This window comes from Tenrec ecaudatus, chromosome 11 (assembly GCF_050624435.1).
Source record: "Tenrec ecaudatus isolate mTenEca1 chromosome 11, mTenEca1.hap1, whole genome shotgun sequence".
Taxonomy (NCBI): Eukaryota; Metazoa; Chordata; class Mammalia; order Afrosoricida; family Tenrecidae; genus Tenrec; species Tenrec ecaudatus.
This window is the reverse complement of record NC_134540.1, coordinates 62800741-62826018: the sequence shown is the minus strand read 5'-3', so window position 1 is coordinate 62826018 and position 25278 is coordinate 62800741. Positions and strand designations below refer to the sequence as shown.

General features: G+C 41.1%; 1 protein-coding gene across 1 annotated transcript in view; it reads right to left on the bottom strand.

Annotated features, from left to right (window-relative positions):
• Positions 1-25278, bottom strand: part of DNAH6 (dynein axonemal heavy chain 6) — a 256202-nt gene that overhangs the window by 181010 nt on the left and 49914 nt on the right. Inside the window, exons 11-17 of the mRNA XM_075562653.1 lie at positions 17715-17835; positions 13272-13423; positions 9045-9197; positions 7239-7490; positions 5006-5134; positions 3099-3212; positions 1767-1910 (exon numbers count right to left, since the gene is read on the bottom strand). Coding sequence (XP_075418768.1) covers positions 1767-1910; positions 3099-3212; positions 5006-5134; positions 7239-7490; positions 9045-9197; positions 13272-13423; positions 17715-17835 — 1065 coding nt within the window. The remainder of the gene's footprint in view (positions 1-1766; positions 1911-3098; positions 3213-5005; positions 5135-7238; positions 7491-9044; positions 9198-13271; positions 13424-17714; positions 17836-25278) is intronic.

Here is a 25278-nt window from a genome sequence, read left to right as displayed (position 1 = left end):
CAGGAGGAATGCAGAATGCAGGATTGGAGGAAGGCTTATTAACATCTGTGGTAGGCAGACGACACAATCTTGTTTTCTGAAAGTGAAGAGGATTTGCCGATGAAGGTCAAGGAATGCAGCCTTCAGTCAGATTGCAGCCTTACAGCATGACGGCCAAGGTTACAATTAGACGTCAGAAAGACCAAAGGCCTTTCAACTGGACCAATAGGTAACACCATGATAAAGAAAGAAAAGGTTGACGTTTTCAAGGATTTTGTCTTGTTTGGATCCACAATCAATGTTCACGGAATACAGGTTTTGTATTCCAATGTGGCTACACCCATTTGCAGTCTTACCGGCAATATATGAGGATTCCAGTTTCTCCAGATCTCCACCAACACTTAGTACTGTCTGTATTTTTAGTCTTGGCCATTCTACTGGGTGTGAAATGATACCTCCTTGTGGTTTTGAGTAGCACTTCTGATCACTAATGACGTTCAACACCTTTTAAGAGTCTTCTATGGGGAAATGTTTACTTAAACTCTTCCCATTTCTAAGGATTTTCTATTATTTTATTTTTTTAATTTTATTTATTTAAAAAATCATTTTATTGGGGGATCGTATAACTCTTATCTCCATCCATCCATCCATTGTGTCAAGCACATATCATTTTATTTTTGAAATACAAGATACGTCATGCTTTGGACATAAGCACATGAACAGCATTTAAACGCATTTTGCTAAGTAACAGAAGAAAGAACCCCAAAGGCTGCACAAAGTATGATTCTATTCATATCATATTCTGTAAAAAGTAAAAGCATAGGAACACCAGACAGACCAGTGATTGTCAGGGGTTGGTTACAAAAGACAGTGCAAAGGAAATTTGGGGTGATAAGCTGTTTTATGCGGTACTGTTGTGACAGATACATGAGTCCAACCACTTGTGAAGATGCACAGAACTATGTGTAACAATGAGCGATGTTTGCATGATGGGAAAAGCAGCAATAACGATTCTGAGGGAACCCAGGGTGGGATGCCAGTTGCGACAAAGAACCGCAAGTGTATTTACTCTCGTGTGATACAACCACACTAAGGGTGTCAGGGAGACGGCGACCCGCATCACTTTGGAAACGGTGCTGTACTTAACTATTCTAACTCTAAAGATCAAAACAAACAGTATGTAAAAACACTCAAACTGGTAAATTTGCTTCTCGTTCTACGTGAATAAGCTTTGCTTATTTTTTCCTACCCCCTGTCATCTTTCAGTCCTTTGTCTCGTCACTTTAGAAAGCCGAACGCAAACTGGTTCAGAGGGTCCAGTCATTTCCCTTTGGATTCCCGCCTTAAGCACCGGCTCAGCAGTAATAAATTTCAACGAGACAGTCCTGTACATGTCCTATCTGGCTTCCCAACTTTTCCACACTATGACACACCTTGAAAACGGCAATGCTTGTAGGAAGCAGGGATATAAATGGACAGAACTGTCCTAGTCTCACCTGGCTGCCTTACAGCTGAGCATCTTGACACACCTACAGTCCCCACCATTTGTCCCAGTACCACATGGGAACTGCCGATGCTAAATGGTCCTTCTAACAAAAGTCCTCAAATGCATGTCAGCCAGTTGTAGGGCTACAATTTGTGTGCATTCAAAATTGAATTTGTGTTATTTTTTTCTTTTTCCTGAAAAGATCCTAACTAAAATAGGGAAGAATTCGCGACTTGTCTCCTTAGCTTCATGTCTTAAACAACTAATCTGGAGGGTTTGAAATAATTTCAGCCAGCCTTACCTTTTCTTTCATTTTCTCCACCTTCTGTTTGAGCTGAGGCACTACGTTGTTGGGCGGCAAGCCTTTTTCCAACTGAGCTACAAACTTGGCATATTTAGTAACCTGGGAGTTTAGCATTTCTGGATCCAAGGAGTCAAATTTGGACTATGAAAATTTGAAGAAAAAAAATTTAAGACATGGAATAAAAGGTATGCTGAGTTAGCTATAATAATTTATCTTAGTCAGATGTTTTTGTTGATAAATGGTTACTCCAAGTTATTGCTAGACTTTTGGAAGTGAAATGACTCATCGTACATGCTTTCCATGGCCCTTGTCTCCACATTATCAAACGTAATGTTGCGCTACCAGTAGTTGCTCCCTGAGGACCAACACACTTACCGTCGCCCACGGACACAGCTCAGTTTTACTCTCCAACCAAACCAAATGTGTTACCACTGAGTCGATGTGTACTCACAACAGCCCTATAGGACAGGGTAGAACTGTTCCACGGGCTGTCCGAGACTGTGATGGAGCAGCTGGTGATTTCGAATTGCTGGCCTTGTGGGTACCAGCCCAACGTCTGTACTCCACCACGGCTCCCAAATTTTTACTTCAGCTAGGCAAAAATTTCTAATCCAGCAGTCGCCTTTTATTTCATTAGGCACAGCTTTAATATAGGTGGTTTTAAAAGATGTCTTTCTAACACACACACACATATTTTAAGTGTATTTAACAATTACATGACTGTATGTTGCTGTTAGTTGCAAGCAAATCTGTCTCAACACATGGCCAACCCCACGTGTTACAGAGCAGAACTGCTCCATGGGGTTTTCAACACGGTGACCTCTGGGAAACAGGCCTATCTTCCAAGGTTGTCTATAGGTGGGTTCAAACCACCAAGCTTTTAATCTATATGTGCTAGATGCACCTATATATTGACTTGTAAAGAGTCACGTGGATTCAGAGAAATAGGAAAATTGTAAACCTTAAAATTTCACAAATGGGATAATTCTACAGTCCTCAAGAATTAGGTTCTTCAGGACAGCACTGTGTTGAGAAACCACGAAACTGCTAAATGTCCTGGGATGAGGCCCTGGATGCTGGTGCCTTCCTGTAGCTTTTCAAGCAGAGAGCTGGTGCGTCTGCCTTACACACGCTGCTCTGCAGCCTGCACTGATGGCAGGACGGCTGTGCACGTCACTGGGAAGTTGATAAGCATTCCCATAAGATTGCAACATAGCTTATTTTATTGAGATTAAGCAGATACCAATTTTTGTTAAATATTACAATTTACATGGCTAGGATTTCACTTGTAGTGCAAACCTGATTTAAGAATGGAGGTTCTTTTCCTACCTTTAACCATTCTTGTTGAATTTTATCCCATTCAGAGTAAGAATCCCAGAGCAACACTTTGAGCTTCAATTCAGCACTAACTTCTTCCAAATCATCGAACTTGGACACTTCTACCTTTAAAGATATAGTAAGAAATACGCATTACTTCGTTTTCAGATATAAAGACCTTATAGTATCCTATTAGTATTTCTTGATCAGGGACTGCTTAGCAGAAAATTCAGATTAAATGGAGGGGGAAAAGGAGAGATAGAAACAAATACAAACAAACATATATAATTTCTTTTTTGAGTGAAAAATGTAACTCCTTATTTTAATAACTTGGATATTCTCTGAAGACATCGGATGGCAATCCTACTTCAAGTTGGGTCATGCATGCTTATTTTGGAAAGCATAAGTCTTCAGAGGTCTGACCTTTTTTGGGAAAACATGTCTTCATAGGCAATTTCCTTCAGGGACTGTGCTCTTAAATGATAGCCGTGAGTGAAGAGGTTGATGTGGTCGCTGGTGGTGATGATGGGGCCCTAGAGAGGTGGAGGATGGAGAAGACAGTCGCATCCTTATTTCTTCCTAAACCCACTGACTGTGTCTGAAGACTGTGGTGAGAAAGGCGATAGCCTAAAGAAACTATGTTTCACAGACTGCCTGAGCTGGGAGGTGCGGAAACGTGTAGGAGGTTTGCTGCCTAGAAATTACGAGCCCTGTGATGCTTTAGGGTTTTGAGAGAAGACATTCAGCCCTCAGTCTTCCTTCTAGAATTACATATGGCTTCATGGACTCTAGATTACTTAGGCGTCCACGCCTCTCCCCCAAATAGTGGGAGCTGCAGAAGGAAACTTGGACCGGAAGCAATCATCAGAGAAGAATCAGTCAAGTGCAGACATGGACTGTGAGAGTGAGGACACAAGATGTTTTCTTTTGCAGGTTCTGCCTGAAGCAATAAAGCCATAGAGTTCCCTCTGTTAGTAGTAACTTTTATCAAGCAACTTTTCCTCCAGCACTCCCTAGTGCATATCTTCCTATCTTGTAAGTCAGTTAACTCAACCTGGGAACAGTTAGAGAGAACCCCGAGTCTTTCACACACAACCTCCTATGTCAAGTGTTGTGTCAGCTGCACCACCCAGTGCAAAGCTCATTGTTTTTCAGATTTCCCTTCTAGGTCCTGAGATTTCAAATGGATAGCTCCTCTGAGCACTTGGGGCCAATTCATCTGAGGCTCTGGAAGAGAAAAATGCATCACATACCAAATCCTGCCACAGAACTCTGATACTTTGGGGGAAATTAATATCTCCCTCATTGTTGGTGGCTTTGACTCTAGCAATATTTTCCTTTCTTGTTAGTCTCTAGCAACGGTCCAGGGATCGATACCAACTGTCTCTCCATTTTCAGAAGGGACATCTTGCAGTACGTTCAACCTACCCTTTAGGCCAAACTACTGCCTGGCTTGGCTAAAAGGCCCTTCCTTCATCAAATTAAAGCATCCAACTGGTCAAACCATACGCTATTCATAGATTCATAACACACACACACACACACACACACACACACACACACACACACGAGAATCCAAAGAAGTTTTAACCTTACACATCAGAAAAAGAAAAAAAGGTTGGGGGCAGCTTTACTTAATTGACCACATTTGATAATTCACATACATTTTGACATTGCGACTAAAATGCCCAGGCTGAGAGTTTTCAATAAATCTCACTCACTTTACATAAGAAATAGGCACTAATCTTTAAAGACCTCCAAAGCAGGAGACATCTCATATGTTACGGACCAGCACCATGACTAGTAACACGTAAGTGTCCAACACTGAATGTAGACAGTCATGATGTTGAAAGTGCTTCTCCATCAATTTCACTTTCTATGGACACGTATTAAAAACAGATGTGGACAGCTATAATCACCTTAAAATTCTTCTGATAGGATTTGAATTGAAATGCACGCTTTTGAAGATCTTCTAGAACTAATTGCAGGTCATTCAACAAGACCCTTATTTTGGATTGGTCAGCATTTATATCCAAAATCTGTGGATCCTGTAAAAATAAGATGGTTTCATTATATACACTTATTCTTGGATATAAAATTCTTTTTTATACATAAAGAGATGGTTTGAGGTTAGTAATTTTGATGTAGCCCAATTATATTAAATGAATGAACCATGCCAGGCACATATTTTTCCCAGTAATATTTTCACTCTCTCTCTCTTTTTTTAAGTTAACACACTTGCTTTTCCTAAATTTGAAAGTGAAACGTGCCAAAAAAGTACAGAAATGTATTTTTAAAAGGTGGCATGAGAATAGCAATGCTTTTAGAGAATCAGTGGGACCTAATATAGTGTCTCTCACCTCTTTGCATTTCCTACATTTCTTCGACCACCATGCCTTCAGGGAAAAGAGGTATTAGGGAACAGAAAGGAAAGGCTATCATATAAAACACAGTTCCACTTTATAGAAAGGGGGCATGGGAAGAAGCTCTTTGAATTCTAAGAGGGAAGAAGAGGAAAAAGAAAGAAAAGTAGCTGTACATCATAGATTCTCAGGAACACTAGTTGGGATTCAAATATTGGTTAACGAAAAGGGAACAGTTCTGGAGGAAAGCAGAAACACCTAACCAGCCATGGGAGAATCGGAGAAAATTGGAGGAATCTGAGACTCCTGCAGACACAGCTCGGGAGGCCACTTATTCCAGCTGTGGTTCAGCATGACCCTGCATTCAACATGGCAACAAGCTCTGATGATCCAGCAAATAGGAAGTGCTGAGAGAAAGCGTGTGTGTGTGTGTGTGTGTGTGTGTGTGTGTGTGTGTGTGTGTGTACGTGCGTGTGTGTGTGTATACCTCAGACCACAAGAGGTCTGGTCAGGATCAGAAAGGCCTAGACCACATGCTATGGAACTCGCAGGACTAATGGGCTGCGGGAGGGTAGCAACAGGGCTAGCGTGGTGCCTACATACCTGGGCAGGACCCTAAGTGAACAACTGGCAAAGGGCCCCGAGGCAGAGCAGCCAAACTGAACTGGAAGCTGCTCTGGGCTTGGGGTACACCTGAGAACCACATGTGCCCCCACGTTCTCCACTGGAAAGCAATGCAAGCTACTTTTAGGGGTCAGAAAGCGCCTGTGGAGCTGAGGACAAAGGCAGTGAGGTCTCTTAAAGCCAAAGAGATGCCCAAGAGGAAGTTTACATTTTGAACTGAATTAAAAATCTACCCAAGAAAACCCGGCTTGGAGTAGAGCAGACATTTCCATGACTTTCCTGAAATGGAAAATGTCAAATTTATGTTTTTATCTGTTTCTCCCCTCATCCGCAGGACTGGGGAGTCTTAACAGCAATATGATATCACTGTTTAAAAAAAAAGAAGCTTCAATTCTTTGCCCATTGAAGCGTCTGCCATTGAGTAGATTCGGACTCAGGACAGAGGAGAGCTGCTCCTTGGGGTTTCTGAAACTGCTAATCTTCATGGGCAGCGAGCTCGCCTTCTTTCTATATCAGCTGGTGGCCTTGAACCCTGGGTTGAGGTTAGCAGATAAATGTCCCCAGGGCTCCTGTCCTTGGGGAAGAATGGTAGTGAATTCATCGCAGCTCGTGGATAGAAGCAATTGCTGGTCCACAGGGCAGAGAGGTGCACTGCTGCGCTTTTTGTGTATGTGCATCTGGCTCTTTAGAAAACAGTACACACAAAGTGCATGCTGGCACATATTGCTTTCTTTAGAGATCTGTCTGTACGCACGTTTACATTATTTATGCTTTTAAACATCGTGCTTTTTATCTAAGACAGTCAATCGTACCCACGAATCATACCAGCGAGTTGTAAAAACATTCGTTTTGAAATAATGACTGTAAGCCAGGTGGAGCCGTCTTCAGTAGGACGGGTGTGCTTTACCTGCTGGGCTCTGGAGTCTTTAGGAGAGGCTCGAAGGCATTTCCAGTTTTCAGGAGCCGCTCAAAGACATCGCTACTGGGTCAGAATGAAATCATGAAAATGAAAGCTAATATATATATGTATATATACACACACACACACATACATACATATGTATGTGCATATATATGCTCCTTCAGTGGTTTAATGAAAACCCAACAGTAAAACTGTACACAGGCATTTTGGGGGTGCTGGGGTGAAAGTCCTGCTTTAGCATACCTGTGCTTGCAGCTTGATTTCGTTGACTTCATTGTTTAGCTCTTCCAGGTCTTTACCCAAATGCACACAGAACTGCTTGATGCTAGAATCTCTATCACCCACGGATTTGTCGATGGCATTCCGAACAGCCACGATGGATGGCTTCATTGTCGCAAAAACCGCAAAGTCTTCGGGAGGGGTGGGGACCTGATATTGCTCAATCAGCTTGTACATTTGCACCACCGTGTTCCCCTCCTCCTCCAGGCTTTCGATCTAAAGAGAGACAGAGGTTGCTCGGGAAAAGCAGCTCAGCCCAATGAGGTCCTTTCAGGCTGTTGGTTTTTAAATAGGAGAAGGCTGCTGCACCCCATCTCCCTAAGAAAACACAAGCATGATTTCGGACTCCTCTTGCTGTTCCCTGATTAGTTACCCACCAAATCCTTTTAGTGTTCCCACATCATTAGACTCCAGTTCCTCTCTCCCACCCGGACAATGCTGCTTTAATTACAACCCATCAGCTGTCTCCACTAAATGCTTTCTCCCTAGCATCCCAAGTGCCAGGCCCTGTTGCCTTGGGTTGTTGCACATTCCCTCTCTATGGATTGCCTACTCAAGTGTTTAGCTGTTCCTTACAGAATGACTGAAATAGAAAGGGGCTTCAAAGTTTACTGGGAAATGGAATGCAAAGATAATGGAATTTCCCCCACAAAGCTTTTAAAGCCTTTGGTGACCCCTGGGCAAGGGTCACCACAAATGCCCTAGTCTTACAATATCTTGAACCTGTTCTCATTGCTGTATTAATCACCTTATAATGATGGTTTGCCTTTATGCTAGATTTTGAGCTCCTTGAAAACAGGTTTACGTGTTGCCATATTTGCTGTCCCCTGTTTGTTGAATAAATGGAAGAAATTATAAAGTAGGCAGCTCATATGTGTAGAGCATCTCTTTAGGGAAGCTGCTTCCTCAACAAAACCCAACACTGCCCAGAAAGACCTCTAGGGACACAGAGTGGGATTCTGGATGGCACCTGACTCCCTTGTTCTGGAACCGCAAGGCGACAGCAGTCTACCCATCATGGCCAGTGTATAAAATATGATCTTACTTTCCTGTCATAGCTTACAGGACAGGAGGGGATGCCTGAATCTATTTACTAGGCATTTAGAATTGACACTGGAAGAATGACATTCGCTTTCTCTTGGTAGTTGACTAGGTTTGCAATGCATAACTTGGAAGTTGCCAGTGGCCACGTTGCTGTTTTTGGTGAAGATTAAGAAACAGTGGTCTGCACAGGAAAAGAGAAGAGTTGAGAGTCTGAGAGAAGCAGAAGAGAGGGCTACAGTGGACTACTTGGTTTACTTGGATCCCATCCTAGAAAGCATCCTAGGTTTTAGAGTAGAACCTTCCCTTTGGCTCAAGGTATCGAAAGTCAGTTTTGTGCTTGTCCAATGAGGCCTGTGGTGGTGGCAGTGCTTAGGTGCGATCAAGTGGTTTTAATCACTTGAGCAAACTCTGTATCTGGAGCAATATCACCTGTCGGAGTCCTTGTTCCCTCACCTGAAGGATGCGGATACATTTTTATCCATTCTTTTCTAGGTTGTGTAAGGATGGAAAGTGTCATGCGCATACATTTTTCCTGTAACTCATGGCTTGTAATACATTTACTAGATGTTAGCTGCGATCGCGATGTGAGATAGGGTATCTACTAGCTTTGTTTGAAAATGTTTCTGACATTTTGGCAGCCACTTCCTGATCTTCATGCCCTCCCTCTTCCTTGCCTTATCTCGTATAACATGTGAAAGTTTGAGTTACTTAGCATCGCCAACTCACCCTTTCCTGAATCTCATCAAGAAATATCAAGCTGTTCACATATTCTATGGTGGTAGTTGGAGCAAACTCTAGTTTATACTCTGCATCTTGTGCCTCAGAGATAATGGCGTCCACTTTTTTCTTGCTTTGAAGAGGAAGCATAAAATTTAGCACCTATTAAAGGACAAGAGAATGTGATTGATCAATTTGATATACATCCTCACTGGACAGTTATTAAATCAGTCAGCATTGAAAACAACAATGGTTTCTTTTCTCTCATTAAATCACTGTCAGCATATCATTGGATTGTTAGCACAACACGGAGAGGTCACGCAGCTGATTAAAAGTTTTTGTACAAGGATTGATCTCTGTAAGCACTCTTTCTGACTGTTGTACGCGGTTGATATACATTGTGTTGGCCTCCACAGAATTAATTCTACTCCTTCCTTAATGAAGAGACATTGATCTTAATTTCTTTCAGAAACGAGCATGGAGTCTGACTGATATCTAGGGAGCTACGGCTGTGGCTTCCTCATGCAGTGGCATAACGAGAAGGGTGCAGGGGTAAGGGCCACCCCAAGTGACACTGCCAGACCTTCAGGTTATACCAGAATGGAGGTCTGGAAAATGTATTGTTTCAGCAGAAATTTATTAATTTTATAAAATATCCCCGTGGTTATAAAAATAGCTATAATAATAAAGTCAAACTTACGTATATCAATATGTATTCAAGACTGAAACTTTATGCCAATTTACTTTTTGAACCACGTGGAACCCTGCTAGAAGGCCTGGCGGTGCACTGGTTACACGCTGGGCTCCTAAGCACAAGGTGGGCCATTCAAAACCACCAGCCGCTCCACAGGAGAAAGATGGGGCCTTCTACTTCCATAAAGAGTTACGGTCTTGGAAACCTGAGGGGAAGTTCTACCCTGTCCCACAGGGGCAATTCTACCCTGTCCCACAGGGGCAATTCTGCGCTGTCCCACAGGGTTGCTATGAGTAAGCACTGACTCTGTGGCAGTGAGAGGACCCGTTGTTACTATCCAATTACAATATTGCTTCAAATCACGTGGTTTAGTCTACAGGGACTACCAAGCATCTACCATTGTTTTAGTGGTTTTTATAATCATTGATTTTTCTCAAAATTTCTGGTGCTTTAGCTACAATTCTGTAGTAATTAGTATTTGTGAATCTGTATTAATAATGTTTTTGAGAATGAAGAAGTTACCAAGGTAAATGAAGCAGAAGAATTTCAAAAAGGCTTCCACTCAGTGACTAATAATATTGTAACAGTGTTATAAATAATTCAATGGAGAAAGATGTTACAAAACAAAGTTATTGGTAGTATTCGTATAATCTAATAAATATTACATTCAAGCAGTTTGTTATAGCGCACATTATTTTATGATTAACATGGATAATAAACCTTACTGAGGCTGCTGTATGGTCTAATACGGGACTCCGATCATGAGGGCGGGGGCGGGGTGAGACCAAGAGCTACTGCGCTGGGGGACCCACTCTAGTGACATTAGGGACATCACTATCCGCGTGTCCTACGGCTGATCGCAGTTAATTCAGTCAGGTAGCTGCCCAGGCTTTTTTAAATTCTGAAGCAGAGTGCATGTTAAGAGCCCAGGTATCCCTTGCGTTCACTTCCTGTTCATGGTAGAGGCTATGGTTAGCCTATGCCATGGAAAAATTATTTTGAAGTCAGAACAATAAAATGAAAAACCTCAAGCGGACAGCATCTCACATCACTGAGACATGGCAACAACTTTAAGGGAATGCTGCCCAACGTAAAACAAGGTTTTGGGTGGATCAGACATTTTAAAGATGGGTGGCAACCTCAAAGTTGAGTTAAGAAAGGTGAGGTAATCAACCTTGACAAATGAGGAAACTGGCTGAAATCCAGAAACTGGTGGAAGATGATTAATTACCCATTTCCAATGACTGAAACTGGAATCTCACATGGTTTGGCATTTTCAATTTTGGGAAAACACCTTGACCTGGGCAAACTTTCAGCTCAAAAAGGTTTCAGCCGAAAGGGTTGTGGGAAGATCAGCTAGTTTAAGAGTCTGAGTTTTCCATCACCTTTCGAGGCAGCTTAAAGCAAATGAAGAGGGTGTTATTGGATGAATCAGACCTGGGAGTGAGTTGCAGGGTTGCCGATATGTTCCAGAGAGAAAGGTCCAATCACACCGTGGCTTCCAAGGGCTTCTATTGGACCAGTTAAGTTTAAGGCAGGGAGACCAGTCAAGAAGATGGTGGCAAATATGTGCACAGGTTTGATTCCAAAGGGGTAATCTTGATAGACTTTCTCATAGGACACAGGACCATCTCAGGGGCTTGTTATGAGGGAGTTTTAAGAAAACTGAAAGCTGCATTGGTTTGAGGAAAAGGGCAGGAAAATCGCCCAAGGCATGATTTTTCCCATCATGACACACGCCTGCCATTATTCACGGACAGCGAGAGCAGTCTTCCCAATACTTTGTTGGGAAACCTGTGTCCACCTTCGAACCCTGGTCCTGACCCTTTAGACTTTTTGTACCCTGAGCTCAAGAAACACAGAAAGGTTTCCCGAGGATACCCAGACTGCCACTGGAAATGATCAGAAGTGTGTAGACTTAGATGTAAGGCATGTAGAGGAAAAACAGCTTCACACTCTGATGGTCTTGTTTAATAAAGGTTTCTGTGGTTTGTGGTAACACGTTTTGACTTACCACACCTGATAGTTCTGAATTCTTTAAAGTTCTCAGAATATTTATTAGTCAATCTCTACTCCAACCTGCCAATATCATGAACGATTCTTTATATGGATTAAATGTTCCTTCTTTACATTAGTATATTTTTATTTCTTATTTGACCCAGACTAATACAGTGGAGCGATATGGAATTATACAGTGAAACCTATCTCTTATTGCAATTTCAATTGTAAACTACTACTTGGATTACGCCAGATATGTTGTAGAGCTCGAAGTGTTTGTGGAAACGGAATTGAACTTACTCCAGCCATATGTGTGGCTGTCTTTTTCTTTTCAGCCAACAAATAAACAAAATTCCAGAAGAACGCTAACGCTATACTGCCAGCAAGAGAGCGGGCACTACTGTCAGTGAACTTGGCGGGCTTCTATGCAGCGCTCTGTCTCATGTCATCTACACAGGGGTCGGCAAGCATTTTCTGCCAACAGTCAGCATATGTCTTTACTTTGTGGAATACACAGTTTCAACCACAGGTGTACGATAGCGTTCCATTCCAACAATTCTGTCAACAGTCAGTTCTGACATACTTCAAGGAACCCTTTTTTAGTTTTCAAGACAATAATTTCTTTCACTACCGATACGTCAATAAATCTGATCTTTGAATATCTGCAAGGGAATCGCCGAGAAGGATAACACCAGCAAATTACACACCGCAATATTGTGTGCAGTGCATATTATTCATGATAACATGTACACACACAAAGATTGCTGTCAATACAGTTTGTCAGAACTCAGATACGTCATGACTCGAATACTACCTGCTCAACTCTGCTCTTGTAGTGAGAAGTCAGGCATAGACAATATGTATACAGAATCACACTAACACTATGTAGTCTAAAATAAAACGGCCTGGATTATACCGTGGACAGCAGGGGGCTGAGCCGCACTCTCTGCAGCTGTCTCTCTGGAAGAATCTGAGAGACATGTGTCCTGGGGTGCGTAAGAGAGACTAAAAGTTATTGCAGAACGAATGCAAATTCCTCCAGCGCGAAAACTCACCAAAAACACAATCAAATCTTCATGGACAGTGCTAGGAAATGATCTTTTAAACTTTATCTCAGCATCGAGAACTCACCAGCATACCCAAGGTCCAGATCGGATGTAGCTAAGTGGCCCAAATCTCTTTAGGATCCTGAGCTGTCTCACTGGGCTCTCAGTGGCAGAAAGCCTTGAAATATCCCAACAAAGGATAAAGGAATGGGAATAAGAGACTAATCTAAGTCCTTCATCCCCTCTTTTTCATCAACTGAGAGCTTGCTACACTGGAAGTGAAAAGAATAAAATGGGATTCCCCACCCCCACCCCCACCCCCACTCCCACCCCAGCCCCACCCCCAGCCCCACCCCCACCCCCACCTAGAAATCAAGGGTGGCCAGGGGTCTTATGCTCATTTAAAATATTTTTAATACCAGAACTATTTTTTGTAGTTAAAAAAATCACCAAGTAATTGAAGAACATGTAATGAAATTCTTCCTCGTTCAAACTCACCTCCAAGCAGCGCAATGGCGATGGAATTAGCTTTTCCTTGAGCAGCTTGGTGTCCACGAGCAGCAGTCCGACGTTTCTGGTGGGCCTCAGAGCCACCGCATCCTTATGCTGTTTGTGATATTTTTCCAGTTGTTCACTAAAGAATTTGACATCTACATAATTTATATAAGTCACAAAATGCACTTCATTAGATTTTTTCAGGGGTCATTACAAAAGATACTGAAAGTCATTACATCATTACATGAATATAGTGTCGCATGTATTTATAAAGTTCTGGTGGTGTGGTGTTTACATGATGGGCTGCGATCCGCATGGTAGGCCGTTCAAAACCATCAGTAGATATATGTATGTGTATATATATATTATATTAAATGAAGGGGGAAGTGCAGAGTGGAGACCCAAGGCCCAAGTGTCGGCCAATGGAGATCCCCTCATAGAGGGGCTTAGGAGAGGAGATGGGTTAATTAGGGTGTGAGGTAGTATCGATGAAGAACACAGCTTTCCCCCGGATCCTGGATGCTTCCTCCCCCCAACTACCATGATCCGAATTCTACCTTGCAGGGCTGGATAGGACAGAGGCTGTACACTGGTACATATGAGGGTTGGAGGTACAGGGAATCCAGGGTGGATGATACCTTCAGGACCAAGGGCGTGAGGGACGATGCTGGGAGAGTGGAGGGTGAGTGGGTTGGAAAGGGGGAACTGATTACAAGGATCCACATGTGACCTCTTCCCTGGGAGAGGGACAGCAGAGAAGGGGGGAAGGGAGACCCCGAATAGGGCAAGATATGACAAAATAACGAGGTATAAATTACCAAGGGCATATGAGGGAGGGGGGAAAGGGGAGGGAGGGGGGGAGGGAAAAAGAGGACCTGATGCAAGGGGCTTAAGTGGAGAGCAAATGCCTTGAGAATGATTGGGGCAGGGAATGTATGGATGTGCTTTATACAATTGATGTATGTATATGTATGGATTGTGGTAAGAGTTGTTGGAGTCCCTAATAAAAAGTAAAAGAAGAAAAGAGAAAAAAATGATTAGGGCAAAGACTGTACAGATGTGCTTTATACAATTGATGTATGTATATGTATGAACTGTGAAAAGAATTGTATCAGCCCCAATAAATTGTTAAAAAAAAAAACCATCAGTAGATCCAAAGGAGAAAGACTGAGCTTTCTACTCCCATAAATGTTACAATCTTGGAAACCCACCGGGGGTGGGGGGGTGTCATTATGAATCAGCATTGACTCAATGACAGTGAGTTTGCTTCTGGAGTTTTATGGATAGAGTACTTTGCATAACTTTAAAGTGTTAATTCAAAATGTTTTATGATATTTAATTCTTATAATAAATATTACAATATCTCCCAATTAAGAGATAACAGATGGGAAAAACCAAAAGCCTTGTCATTGCATTAGTGAATCTAATCTGGAACACACTAGATTCTAGAGTTAGGCTTTTCTGAAGTTAGGCTTAATCTACGGGATGTCCCACATGGTACCTCAGATGGAAACAATGTGAGGATATCAACAACAGTAGCAATGACAGCTCTCAAAACCGAAGGGAGCAAATGTCTATGTTTCTCTTCCCCAAATGAGTTCTCCCTTTCTCCTCCCAGCACTTCCTGGCCACTTCGGCTCGCAATCTCAGTTACATCCCTCTTCAGTTTTCTCTTGGCTAACATTGCCGATGCATTCAGATAATCTTCCCTCGTCCATTTTCTCTCTTTACCAATCTATCAGGTACCAAGACCAAAAATCAAACGCACTGTCCACAGGTCGATACCAACTCAAACCCATCTGATGGTACAGTTGGAATAGCCCCGTGGTTTTCTGAGACTGTAATTAGATGCCAGGTTCCATACCGTATGACCTCTGTGGTGGCATCTCATAGCATATGAGGCACCATTCCCCAGCCGATTTGCTTCTGTTCAGTGCACACCTGCTCTTGCATGATAGTGTTGCAAAGAACAGTGGAAATAGACTTGTCTAATTTTTCTTCCAAAATTGAGACTTGATTTTTGTCTCTCTAGGATACCAGTATCTTGAAAAAAGGGATCTTGTTTCAGTTTTTTTTTAATTGAGGGATCCATACAAAATATTTACCATACAAAAGTATTAATTCAGAAATAGATCAGTGACCTCAATTTATAAGCTAAAACCAGAAAATTCTGACAGGAAAATAAAGGTAACTCTTCATGACTTTTACTTGGCAATGGATTCTTAAATAATGAAACCATGAGCAGCAAAAGAAAACATAGATACATTTGATTCCATCAAAGATTTTAAAATGCTTGTGATGCAATAGACACTATCATGAAAATGAAAAAAATTGCAAATCACATATCTGATAAAGATCTAGTATTCACACTCTGTAAAGAAATTGTATGTCAACAACAAAACATTTTAATTTTAAAAAGGCAAATATCTTGAATAGACACTTCTCCAAGAGGACATATAAATGGCCACTTAGCAAATGAAAAGATGCTCAACATGAGTAATTGTTAAGGAAATGTAAATTAAAACCAAAGTGAGGTATCACTCATACCCACTAGGATCGCTGTAAGTTATAAAAACCAAAAATAACAAACGTTGACAAGGATATGGAGAAATGGGAACTCTTGTATTGTTTGGAATATAAAACAGTGCAACTATTGTGAAAAGCTGATCACAGGTGTTCAAAAAACTTAAAGAATTGCCGTATGAGCCACCACGATCTATAATAGGCTAAGGGTGAAAACAACCCAAATGTCCATCAAAGGATACATGGATAAGCACTGAGACATAGAAATACAGTGGGTTATTCTTTAGGCACAAGATGACATGAAGTAGTGATACAGGCTATGAAGAGGATAATGATGTGAAAGAATCTGGTCACAAGGTAATATAGTGTTGGATTCAGTTTACATAAAACCAGAATGATTCAATCAATTGTGATAGAAGACAGATTTTTATGATTCAGTATAATAAAAATAAAAATTTAGAAGAAAAACAACTTATTACACACACATAGAACACATTATACTGTCTCTTGAGGCAAAGTAACAAAGTAATTATTTTTGTATGCCAGAAAATGAAACAACAAAGCTAGTTCATGAATTAAAAAAATATTACCAATACACTCCATATTTTAAAATAGTCATACCAAATGATATATACTTAATTTTTATTAATCATTTGAGATCTTTCTGGCCTGGAATTTCAGTTGGGTATTGAAAATTAGTTTCTTATGTTTTGAGAATGATGATGGCAACAAATGTACAAATGTGCTTGACACAATGGATGAATGGATGGATGGATTGTGATAAGAGTTGTATGGATTGTGATAAGAGTTGTATGAGTCCCCAATAAAATGATTTATAAAAAAAAGAAAGAAAATTAGCTTCTTTAGTTGAAGAGCCTCAGCAGAATAAAATCATTTCTCTTTGAGACGAATTCCCTGCAGTGTTGATGTTCACCTACCAGGTTTAAATTTCATCGCAGAAATGTAGTAAAATAAATAAAATCAAGTAACTTTAATTCCTGAAATAGATAAATGCTTATTTAAATTTTATTTAATAGAATTTTAAAAATCATTTTATTGGGGGCTCGTACAATTCTTATCACAATCCATACATCCATCCATTGTGTCAAGAATATATGTACATTTGTTGCCATCATCATTCTCAAAACATTTGCCTTCTACTTGAACCCTTAATATCGGCGACTCATTTTCCCCTCCCTTCCCCACTCCCTCCTACCTCATGAACCCTTCATCATTCATAAATTATTATTATTTTGTCATATATTATACTGTCCGATGTCTCCCCCCGCCCTCTTGTCTGCTGCCCATCCCCCAGGGAGGAGGCTATAAGTAGATTCTTGTAATCAGTTCCCTCTTTCTACCCCACATTCCCTCTACCCTCCAGGCATCACCACTCTCACCACTGGTCCTGAAGGAGTCATCTGTCCTGGATTCCCTGTGTTTCCTGTTGTTATCTGTACCAGTGTACATCCTCTAGTCTAGCCAGATTTGTAAGGTAGAATTGAGATTATGATATTGCGGGCGGTGGGGGAGAGGGGGAGGACACATTTAAGAACTAGAGGAAAGTTACATGTTTCATCGTTGCTGTTTAATAGAATTTGTAGAGGTATATATTCCTTTTAACTCCTTCCCATACACAGGCTAAACATATAGCTTCAACACTGGTATAACTTCATACCAAAAGATAGACCATTAGGAACAAATTGTTTCCCCAAATACCTTGAAATAAAGACGTAAATAGAGCTAAAGGAAAATATAACCCTAGTCAACAACCTAGCAATGGATAAAATCTCAGCTTCTCTCAAGTCAGCTCTCTAAAGAGAACCATTTCTATCATAATATAATACCAAACAGAAACCTTAAAGACAACAAACTTTGATATTCCTATTAAAATTAATTACTAAGGATAAGTGGGAAACGTACCTGGTTCCTGAAGCTTAAGCGCTTGCAAATCAAGACTTTCATTTTCCTTGAAGAATATCTGGAACTTTTCAAAGGTAGCTGCATATAACTGGGCAGTTTCAAAGGCTGCCTTAATAGCTTCCTGAAAGTTATGAACAAACAGACAGATAACACAACATTTTTTCCAAAGTCAAATCCAATAAATACAACTAAACAAATAAACAACATGAGTACCTTTTCTGAGCCCAGCCTATGGATCCCTAAATCAGTAAAGATACAACCCTTGATGTCAAAGAGCAATTAATGGACTTAAGAAGGAACTCTAAAAAATTTAAAATGAATAACATTTAAAGATCAAACTTCAATTCTTTCAAAAGATTGTTCTTATGACTGAAAGAAACCACACTCATACTTTGCAGCTTTGTATAAGCTTATAGGTTTCACTAATAAACACATAACTGCTAGTCTTTTAAAATGCAAATTGTATGTCAACTAGGAAAGTGACACCGAGTCCTGCCTTCAGGGTGGCAGGCTAGTAGTAGATCATTTAATTTGAAAGGACAGCAACGCCTTCATGATTCCAGAGGGAAGGGAAATGAGGCGTTCGGCTTTCGTAAATGCAAAGTGCCTATAGGGTCACTAGGAACCAGAATCTACTTGACGGTAGTTAATTAGGGTAATAGATTCAATTATTTCTTCACTTATTTCCTTTTACTTAAAAAATTTTATTCGAGGCTCTTACAGCTCTTATAACATTCCATACATCCATTGTGTCAAGCATATTGGTACATATGTTGCCATCATCATTTTCTAAACATTTACTTCCTACTGAGTCCTTGTGTCAGTTCCTCTTCACCCCTTCCCTTGTGACCCCTTGATAAATTATAAATTAGTTATTTTTATATCTCTCACTGACCGCTGTCTCCATTCACCCACGTTTCTGTTGTTCGTCCCTGGGTGGGGAGGGGGTAATGCATTGATCACTGCAATCAGTTCCGTCCTCTGCCCCTACCAATCCCTTGCCCTCCTGGTATTGCTACTCCCATTTCTGTTCCTGAGGAACAAGTGTACCTGCTCTAGTCTAGCCAGAACTAAAAGGCAGGACTGGGGTTATGATAGTTGGGGGTGAGGAAGCCTTAAGGAACCAGAGGAATTCATTCTGTGTTTCATCAGTGCTATGCTGTGCCCTGGTTGACCCATCCCTTCCTTGTGACCGTTCTGTGAGGGGATGTCCTATTGTCTACAGATGGGTTTTGAGTCTCTGCTCTGGCCCCCTCATTCTCAGCAATATATTTTTGTTTGTTTGTTTTGGGTCTTCTAATGCCTGTTACCCGATCCTGACAAGACCTCATGATTGCATAGGGTTGTATGCTTCTTCCATGTGGGTTTATTGCTTCTCTGCTAGATGGCCGCTTGTTTGACTTCAAGTGTTTAAGACCCCAGACACCATATCTTTTGATAGTTGGGCACCATCAGCTTTCTTAACCACATTTACTTATGTATCCATTTTGCCTTCAGCAATTGTGTCAGGAGGGTGAGCATCACAGAACGCCAGGTTGTTAGAACAAAGTGTTCTTGCATTGATAGAGGGCTTGGCAGAAGCTCAAAGTCTGTCCACTTCTTCAATGTATTGCCATATAAATATATGTATCTAGGCCAATACCTCTATTTTATTAATATATGAACATAAGTGCATACCTATGTTTATACCTCTACCCATATATTTGCTTCTGAGATGTTTCCTTGGTTTCCCTTTACCTTTCTCCTGCCCCCCCCCACCACACTCACCCTTCTTCTGCCTCTTAGTAATTCCTTTAAGCTAGTGTGTTGTTGTTCCAACACCATGGGGATCTCTACACGTTCCTTGTTGTTGCTTTTAATTCCATAGTTGTTTCCCTGTCCATGGTGGTTTGCCCACCGCTCCTTTCCCCTGCGTTCTCCTTCCCCCAAGTTCCTCCAGACCAGCTGGTCCAGGTGCTTTCTCCCTGGACTTGCTTTCCCAAACAGAAAACAAAAGATTGAATAAAAAGAGAACAGAACAAAACAAATGTACTAGCAAAACAAAAACAGAACAACAAATAATGTAAAAATCATATATACATTTATTTCCTTTTAATAGGCTCTTACATGAGATTCCAGCATATTTGATTTTTCCTTTATATTACTAACTGATGGTATGAAACTATGTCAACTTCATCTCCTTTTGAGCAGACCTAACCGTGTCCCTGATAGATGACCATACAGGAGATAGGAACATAACACATGGTCGAAAGTTGTCGCGTTCCACCAACATATTTAAAATATGAACTAAAACCCATTTTATTTGGAAATAATTTGATTCCCAGAACAGGCACTTGGTGTCAGGTGCCATCCAGTCACGTTTGACTCACAGTGACCTGATGAGCCTGAGTTTAACTCTGAACCATTTGGGAGAAAGTTACACATGCTTTCTCCCTAAAAAAGGGCCAAGATTTATTTACCAATGACAAACACTCTTTCTTCCATAACCATAGAACAATGATCTAAATCAAGAAATTAACATTAATACTATTATCTAATTACAAATCTTACATAAATGAATCATTTGCCCAATTTATGTCCTCTATTATTACAATCCACGCTCTAAGCTACTAGCTGTCTGTCAGAAGCTATTTCAAATGCTAGCAGGGTCACCCCAGCTGACCAGCTGTCAGCAGAGCTTCCAGAATAAAAGACTGCAAAGAAGGGGCAGGTTGTCCACTTCTGGCAGATTAGCCGCTGAAAGCCTTACACAGAGCAGCGGAGTGTTGTCTGCTATGATGACAGATGGCGAGCCATTCTTGCTGAAAGGCACTCGAAAGATGACGGGGAGAGGGCTGCCTTCTCAGAGTCGAGTCAACAGGAGCCACCCGGAGGACATACAGCATCTGAGACCCTCGACAGCTGAGGGGCCATGACTCAAGGTGAGAAGAAATAGCTACAACTATCTCTTAATAACAGGAACGTGGCCCTCACGAAGTATGAATCTACGAAAATTGAAGCTGTCAAAATGAAGTGGAATGCATGAAGATTGACATCCTAGGCATTAGAGAGCGGAAATGGACACACATTGGCCATTTGGAAGCAGCAATCATTCGCCCTTCTAGGAATGACAATTTCAAGAGGAATGGCATCACATTCATTTTCAAAAAGGACATCTCAAGCTCTAGCTTGAAGTTCAATGCTGTTTGTGATATGATAGTATCCAGACACCTACAAGGAAATCCAGTGAATACAATTATTGTTCAAATTTACATACTATCCCCTACAGTTGGTGATGAGGAATTGGAACAATTCCACCAACTTCTTCAAACATGCAATCAAAGTGCATCAGTAACTACTGGTGATTGGAAGGCAAACGTTAGAAATGAGTAAGTCGGAAGAGTAATTGGAAAGTGTGGTCTTGGTGACACAAATGATGCTGGAGCTCTCATGATAAGATTTTGCAAAAGCAACAACTTCTTTATTTTCTATCTTATTACAAAGGCATTTCGTTTATTCTCATCAGTTTCACTGACGTCCTCGTGGTTCACACTTCCCGATGCCACCTCTACTTACAGTAGTTAATGTGCAATCTCATTCAGGTTCCAGGGAGGGAAAGGGTGTGGTCCAGATGGGCTACCTCTCCTGGGTAAAAACAACTTCTTTCTTGCAAATGTCTTTTTCTGAAACATAAATGGCGATGGCATACATGGACCTCACCACATGGAATACTCGGGAAGAGCTCAGTATCATCAGCCAAAACAAGGCCAGGGGCTGACCGTGGAAGAAACCATCCTTTGTTACTCGGAAAGGTTAGGGTGACGTTGAATAAAATGAAAACAAGTCCCTGAGAACCAATCTTGAATATATCCTCCTCCCCGCCCAACCCCCCTGAGTTTAGAGGACATCTAAAGCACAGACTTGATTAATTGGACACTAATGACAGGAGACCTAATGAGCTATGGGATTACATCAAGAATATGGTACATAAAGAAAACAAAAGGTCACTTAAAAATCGAGAAATTTTAAAAAGCCAAAGTGGTTATCAGAAGAGATTCTGAAACTTGTTCTTTGCCACAATGCAGCTCTAGCAATGGAAGAAATAATGCAGTAAAAGAACTGAACAGAAATCTTCAAAGGACAGCTAGAGAAGACACAGTAATGTACGATGGTGCAAATACAGTCAGAAAGCCAAGATGGAAGAATATGTTCAGCCTATCTCCAGCTGAAAGGATGAAGAAAAATTAAATTTTCGGTTTGCAATGTGGATGGATTCTAGGGGCCAAATATTGAATAATTCTGCATCAAAAGAAGATGGAAGAAATGCGTGGAGGCACTGTACCCAAACGAACTGGTTGATTTACAAACAATTCAAGAGATCGTATGCGATGATCAAAAACCAATAGTACTAAGGGAAGAAGTCTAAGCTGCACTAAAGCCTTTAGTGAAAAATGAGGCTCTGGTAATCGATGGAATACCAGTGGACACCTTTCAACAGATTAATGAAACACTAGAAGCAATCACTCACCTATGCCAAGAAACCTGGAAGATAGCGATGTAGCCAACCAACGAGAAGAGGGTCATACTTGTGTTCATTCCAAGGAAAAGTAACTCAACAAAAGGTGGGAAGTCTCAAGTGGTATCATTGAGATCATATGCAAGTAAAATTTTGCTAAAAATAATTCAACAATGGTTGCAGTAGTACAGTGACAGGGAGTTGACAAAAATTGTACCAGAATACCAGAAAGACGTAGATTTGGGTTGTATTGACGATACCAAAAGTATTCACTTTTGTGAATTGTAACAAACACTACTGAGAAGAATGTGAATTCCAGAACACTTACCGGTCCTCATGCACAACCTGTCCATGGAGCAAGAGGCAGCCCTTTGAATAGAACAAGGACTCAAAATCAGGAAAGGGGTGTCAGGACTGAGCGCATAATCCAAGAAACTGGACTCTAAGAAGAAGGGTGAGGCATCAGGACTGGGGGAAGACTTGGTAACAACCTGTGGTGTGCAGATGACGCGACCTTGCTTGCTGAAAGTGAGCCGGACTTGAAACACTTGCTAGTGATGACTGGTGATGGCAAACTTCAGTATGGATGGCAATAATATGGAAATAAAGCCAGAATCCTCACAAATGGAACAAGAAGGTGACATGACAAGCTCAGGAAATATTGACGTAGGATTACATCTTACTTGGATCCACAATCAGTGCTCATGAACACAGCAGTCAAGAAATCAGAGGACAGATTGCACTGAGCAGATCTGCTGTGGAAGACCTCTTTACAGTGTCACCGTGAGGTCCTTTCAATGCCAATATTCGTGTGAAAAGTGGATGCCGAATAAGGAGGCCCCAGGAGAACTGGTATATTTGAACTCGGACGCTGGTGAAGAACATTGAAAGTATCATCGAATGCCCGAAGAACAAACAAACAAACCTGTCTTAGGAGAAGTATTGTCAGAATGCTCTTTGGAAGCCAGGAGTACTTCGACTCAGGGACTTTAGACAAATATTGGGTAAGAAAGAGGTCGGTGAAAGTGAGAAAGGCCGTCCAGAATAGGGGCTGGCGTGGTGACTGCCATGATGGTCGCAACCATAAAAATCAGCGTGAGGGCGGTGCAGGATTGGACAGTGGTTTTTCCTGTTGTGCACGGGGTCACCGGGAGTTGAAACAGACTTCTCTCAGGCAGTCTCAAGAGCTCTCAGTGAAGATGTAGCTAACATCGTCAATGGTATCCATTATTCCATAGGCTCTTCTCAATCGGCTTGGATTTCTGCCAGTTCCCTGGCAATTTCCTGCTGCAGCCACTTCTGACTGACCTTTAGCAAACTTTTATAAGTATGTAATATTAAACGCTATTGTTATGTAATGTCACCATTGTATTGGCTTGCCTTTCTTTGGAATTGGCACAGATCCAGATCTCTTCCAGTCAGTTGGCCAGGTAGCTACCTCCCAATTTTGACATAAGTGAAAGAGTGCTTCTGACATTGTGTCGGTTTATTGAAATGTCTCAACTGGTCTTCTGTCAATCCCTGGGGCATTGTTTTTGCCGATGCCGCAGGTGCAGCTTGAATGTATGCCTTTAATACCCACAGTTCTCGACCACATGCTTCCTCCTGAGACAGTTGAACATCAACCAATTTGGGGGGACACTCTTATTCCTTTTATGTTCTTTTGACACTTTCTCTGTTGTTTAATGCTTTGTTCATAGAATCCTTCAATATTGAAGCTCAAAGATTTACAATTTCTTCAGTTCTTTCCTCTTGCCTCCTAACCCCTGGTCCTTGCACATTCTCTCACAGGGCTTTCCCACGCCTTCTCCAGCTGCCCTTTGAAATCTCCGCGTCAGCTCTTCTACATGGTCATTGCTTCGATCTCTTTTAATTTACCCTGTGTTCAAGAGCAGTGTGCTCACGATTCCTTAATATAGTTGAAAATATTATAAGGAAATCTATATTGAGAAGTTGCTATCATCCTTGGTGTCTCCTAACTAAATAGATAAGTGTCCATTACAAATGTAATAGTCACTATTAAAGGAAATCAATTCACCCAGGGAGAGAAGTTTGATAAAACAGAATTCTATTTTGTTATTTGTTCCTGGGACAGATATTATGGAGGTTAATGAGTGAAATGAGGGTGTGGAAGTCTTTTTAGTTCAAGTTATTGGTGCAAAAGAAGCAAAGATATAGGTTAAAAGTTTGGGATTGGGTTCTACATTTGATTCTACATGGAATCAAAATCATTTTCAAAGTTAAAATTATAAAATAAATTGAAGAGAATAATGTATAATCAGTGATGTTGTAAAGTAATCAAGTTGAGAATAAGAACTCTATCATCAGCAGGTGTAAAGACAGAATGCTTACTTTTGAAATCATATTGGGATGCTTACAATAATATTTTTATTAAATAAATGTACACATTGTGCTAATTTTAGGTTATGGAGGGGGATGTGCACAGTGGTTATCGATGGCTGACAAATCGGTACATGCCAAGTTTGCGTGGCACAGGAGTAGTACTTGGGTGCCCAGAAGCACAGGCGACTGCAGTAAGTCAAAGGTTACATGGGTCACCGCGTTGGCTCGTGTTTTCCAGGCGTGAAATTATGTCACTCAGAGATCCAGCACAGAAACAACCCAGGAGGTGACACTCTCCGCCATCTTCTCACTGCAATATTCTCTATACATTTCTTATTTTAATTTTAGACATATAAACAGACAATTTTAGTATAAGGAATAACCATGCTCAAAGCCCCATCCTGAGCTCTGCTCATGAATGCAGCCATGTTTCCGGCTCAGACTTCAGTTGGTGCTTGCATCTGAGGCCAACGATTCAATGCAGTTACATTTGTTTTCTAATGGCACTCGAAGAATTACACTGTATCTTAATAAAGCCTAAAATCTATTTAATAACAAATAACTTCAATTAATAAATGTCTGTTGGCTGGAAGACCTGATTCCACTTGCATCTCTCCGCATCCTTGACAGTCATTTTGCTTCACTGGAAATCCATGCAAGTAGAATGCTAATGCTTTTTAAAAAAGCGATGTTATACTCCACAGGATAATTTTTTGAGACATTATT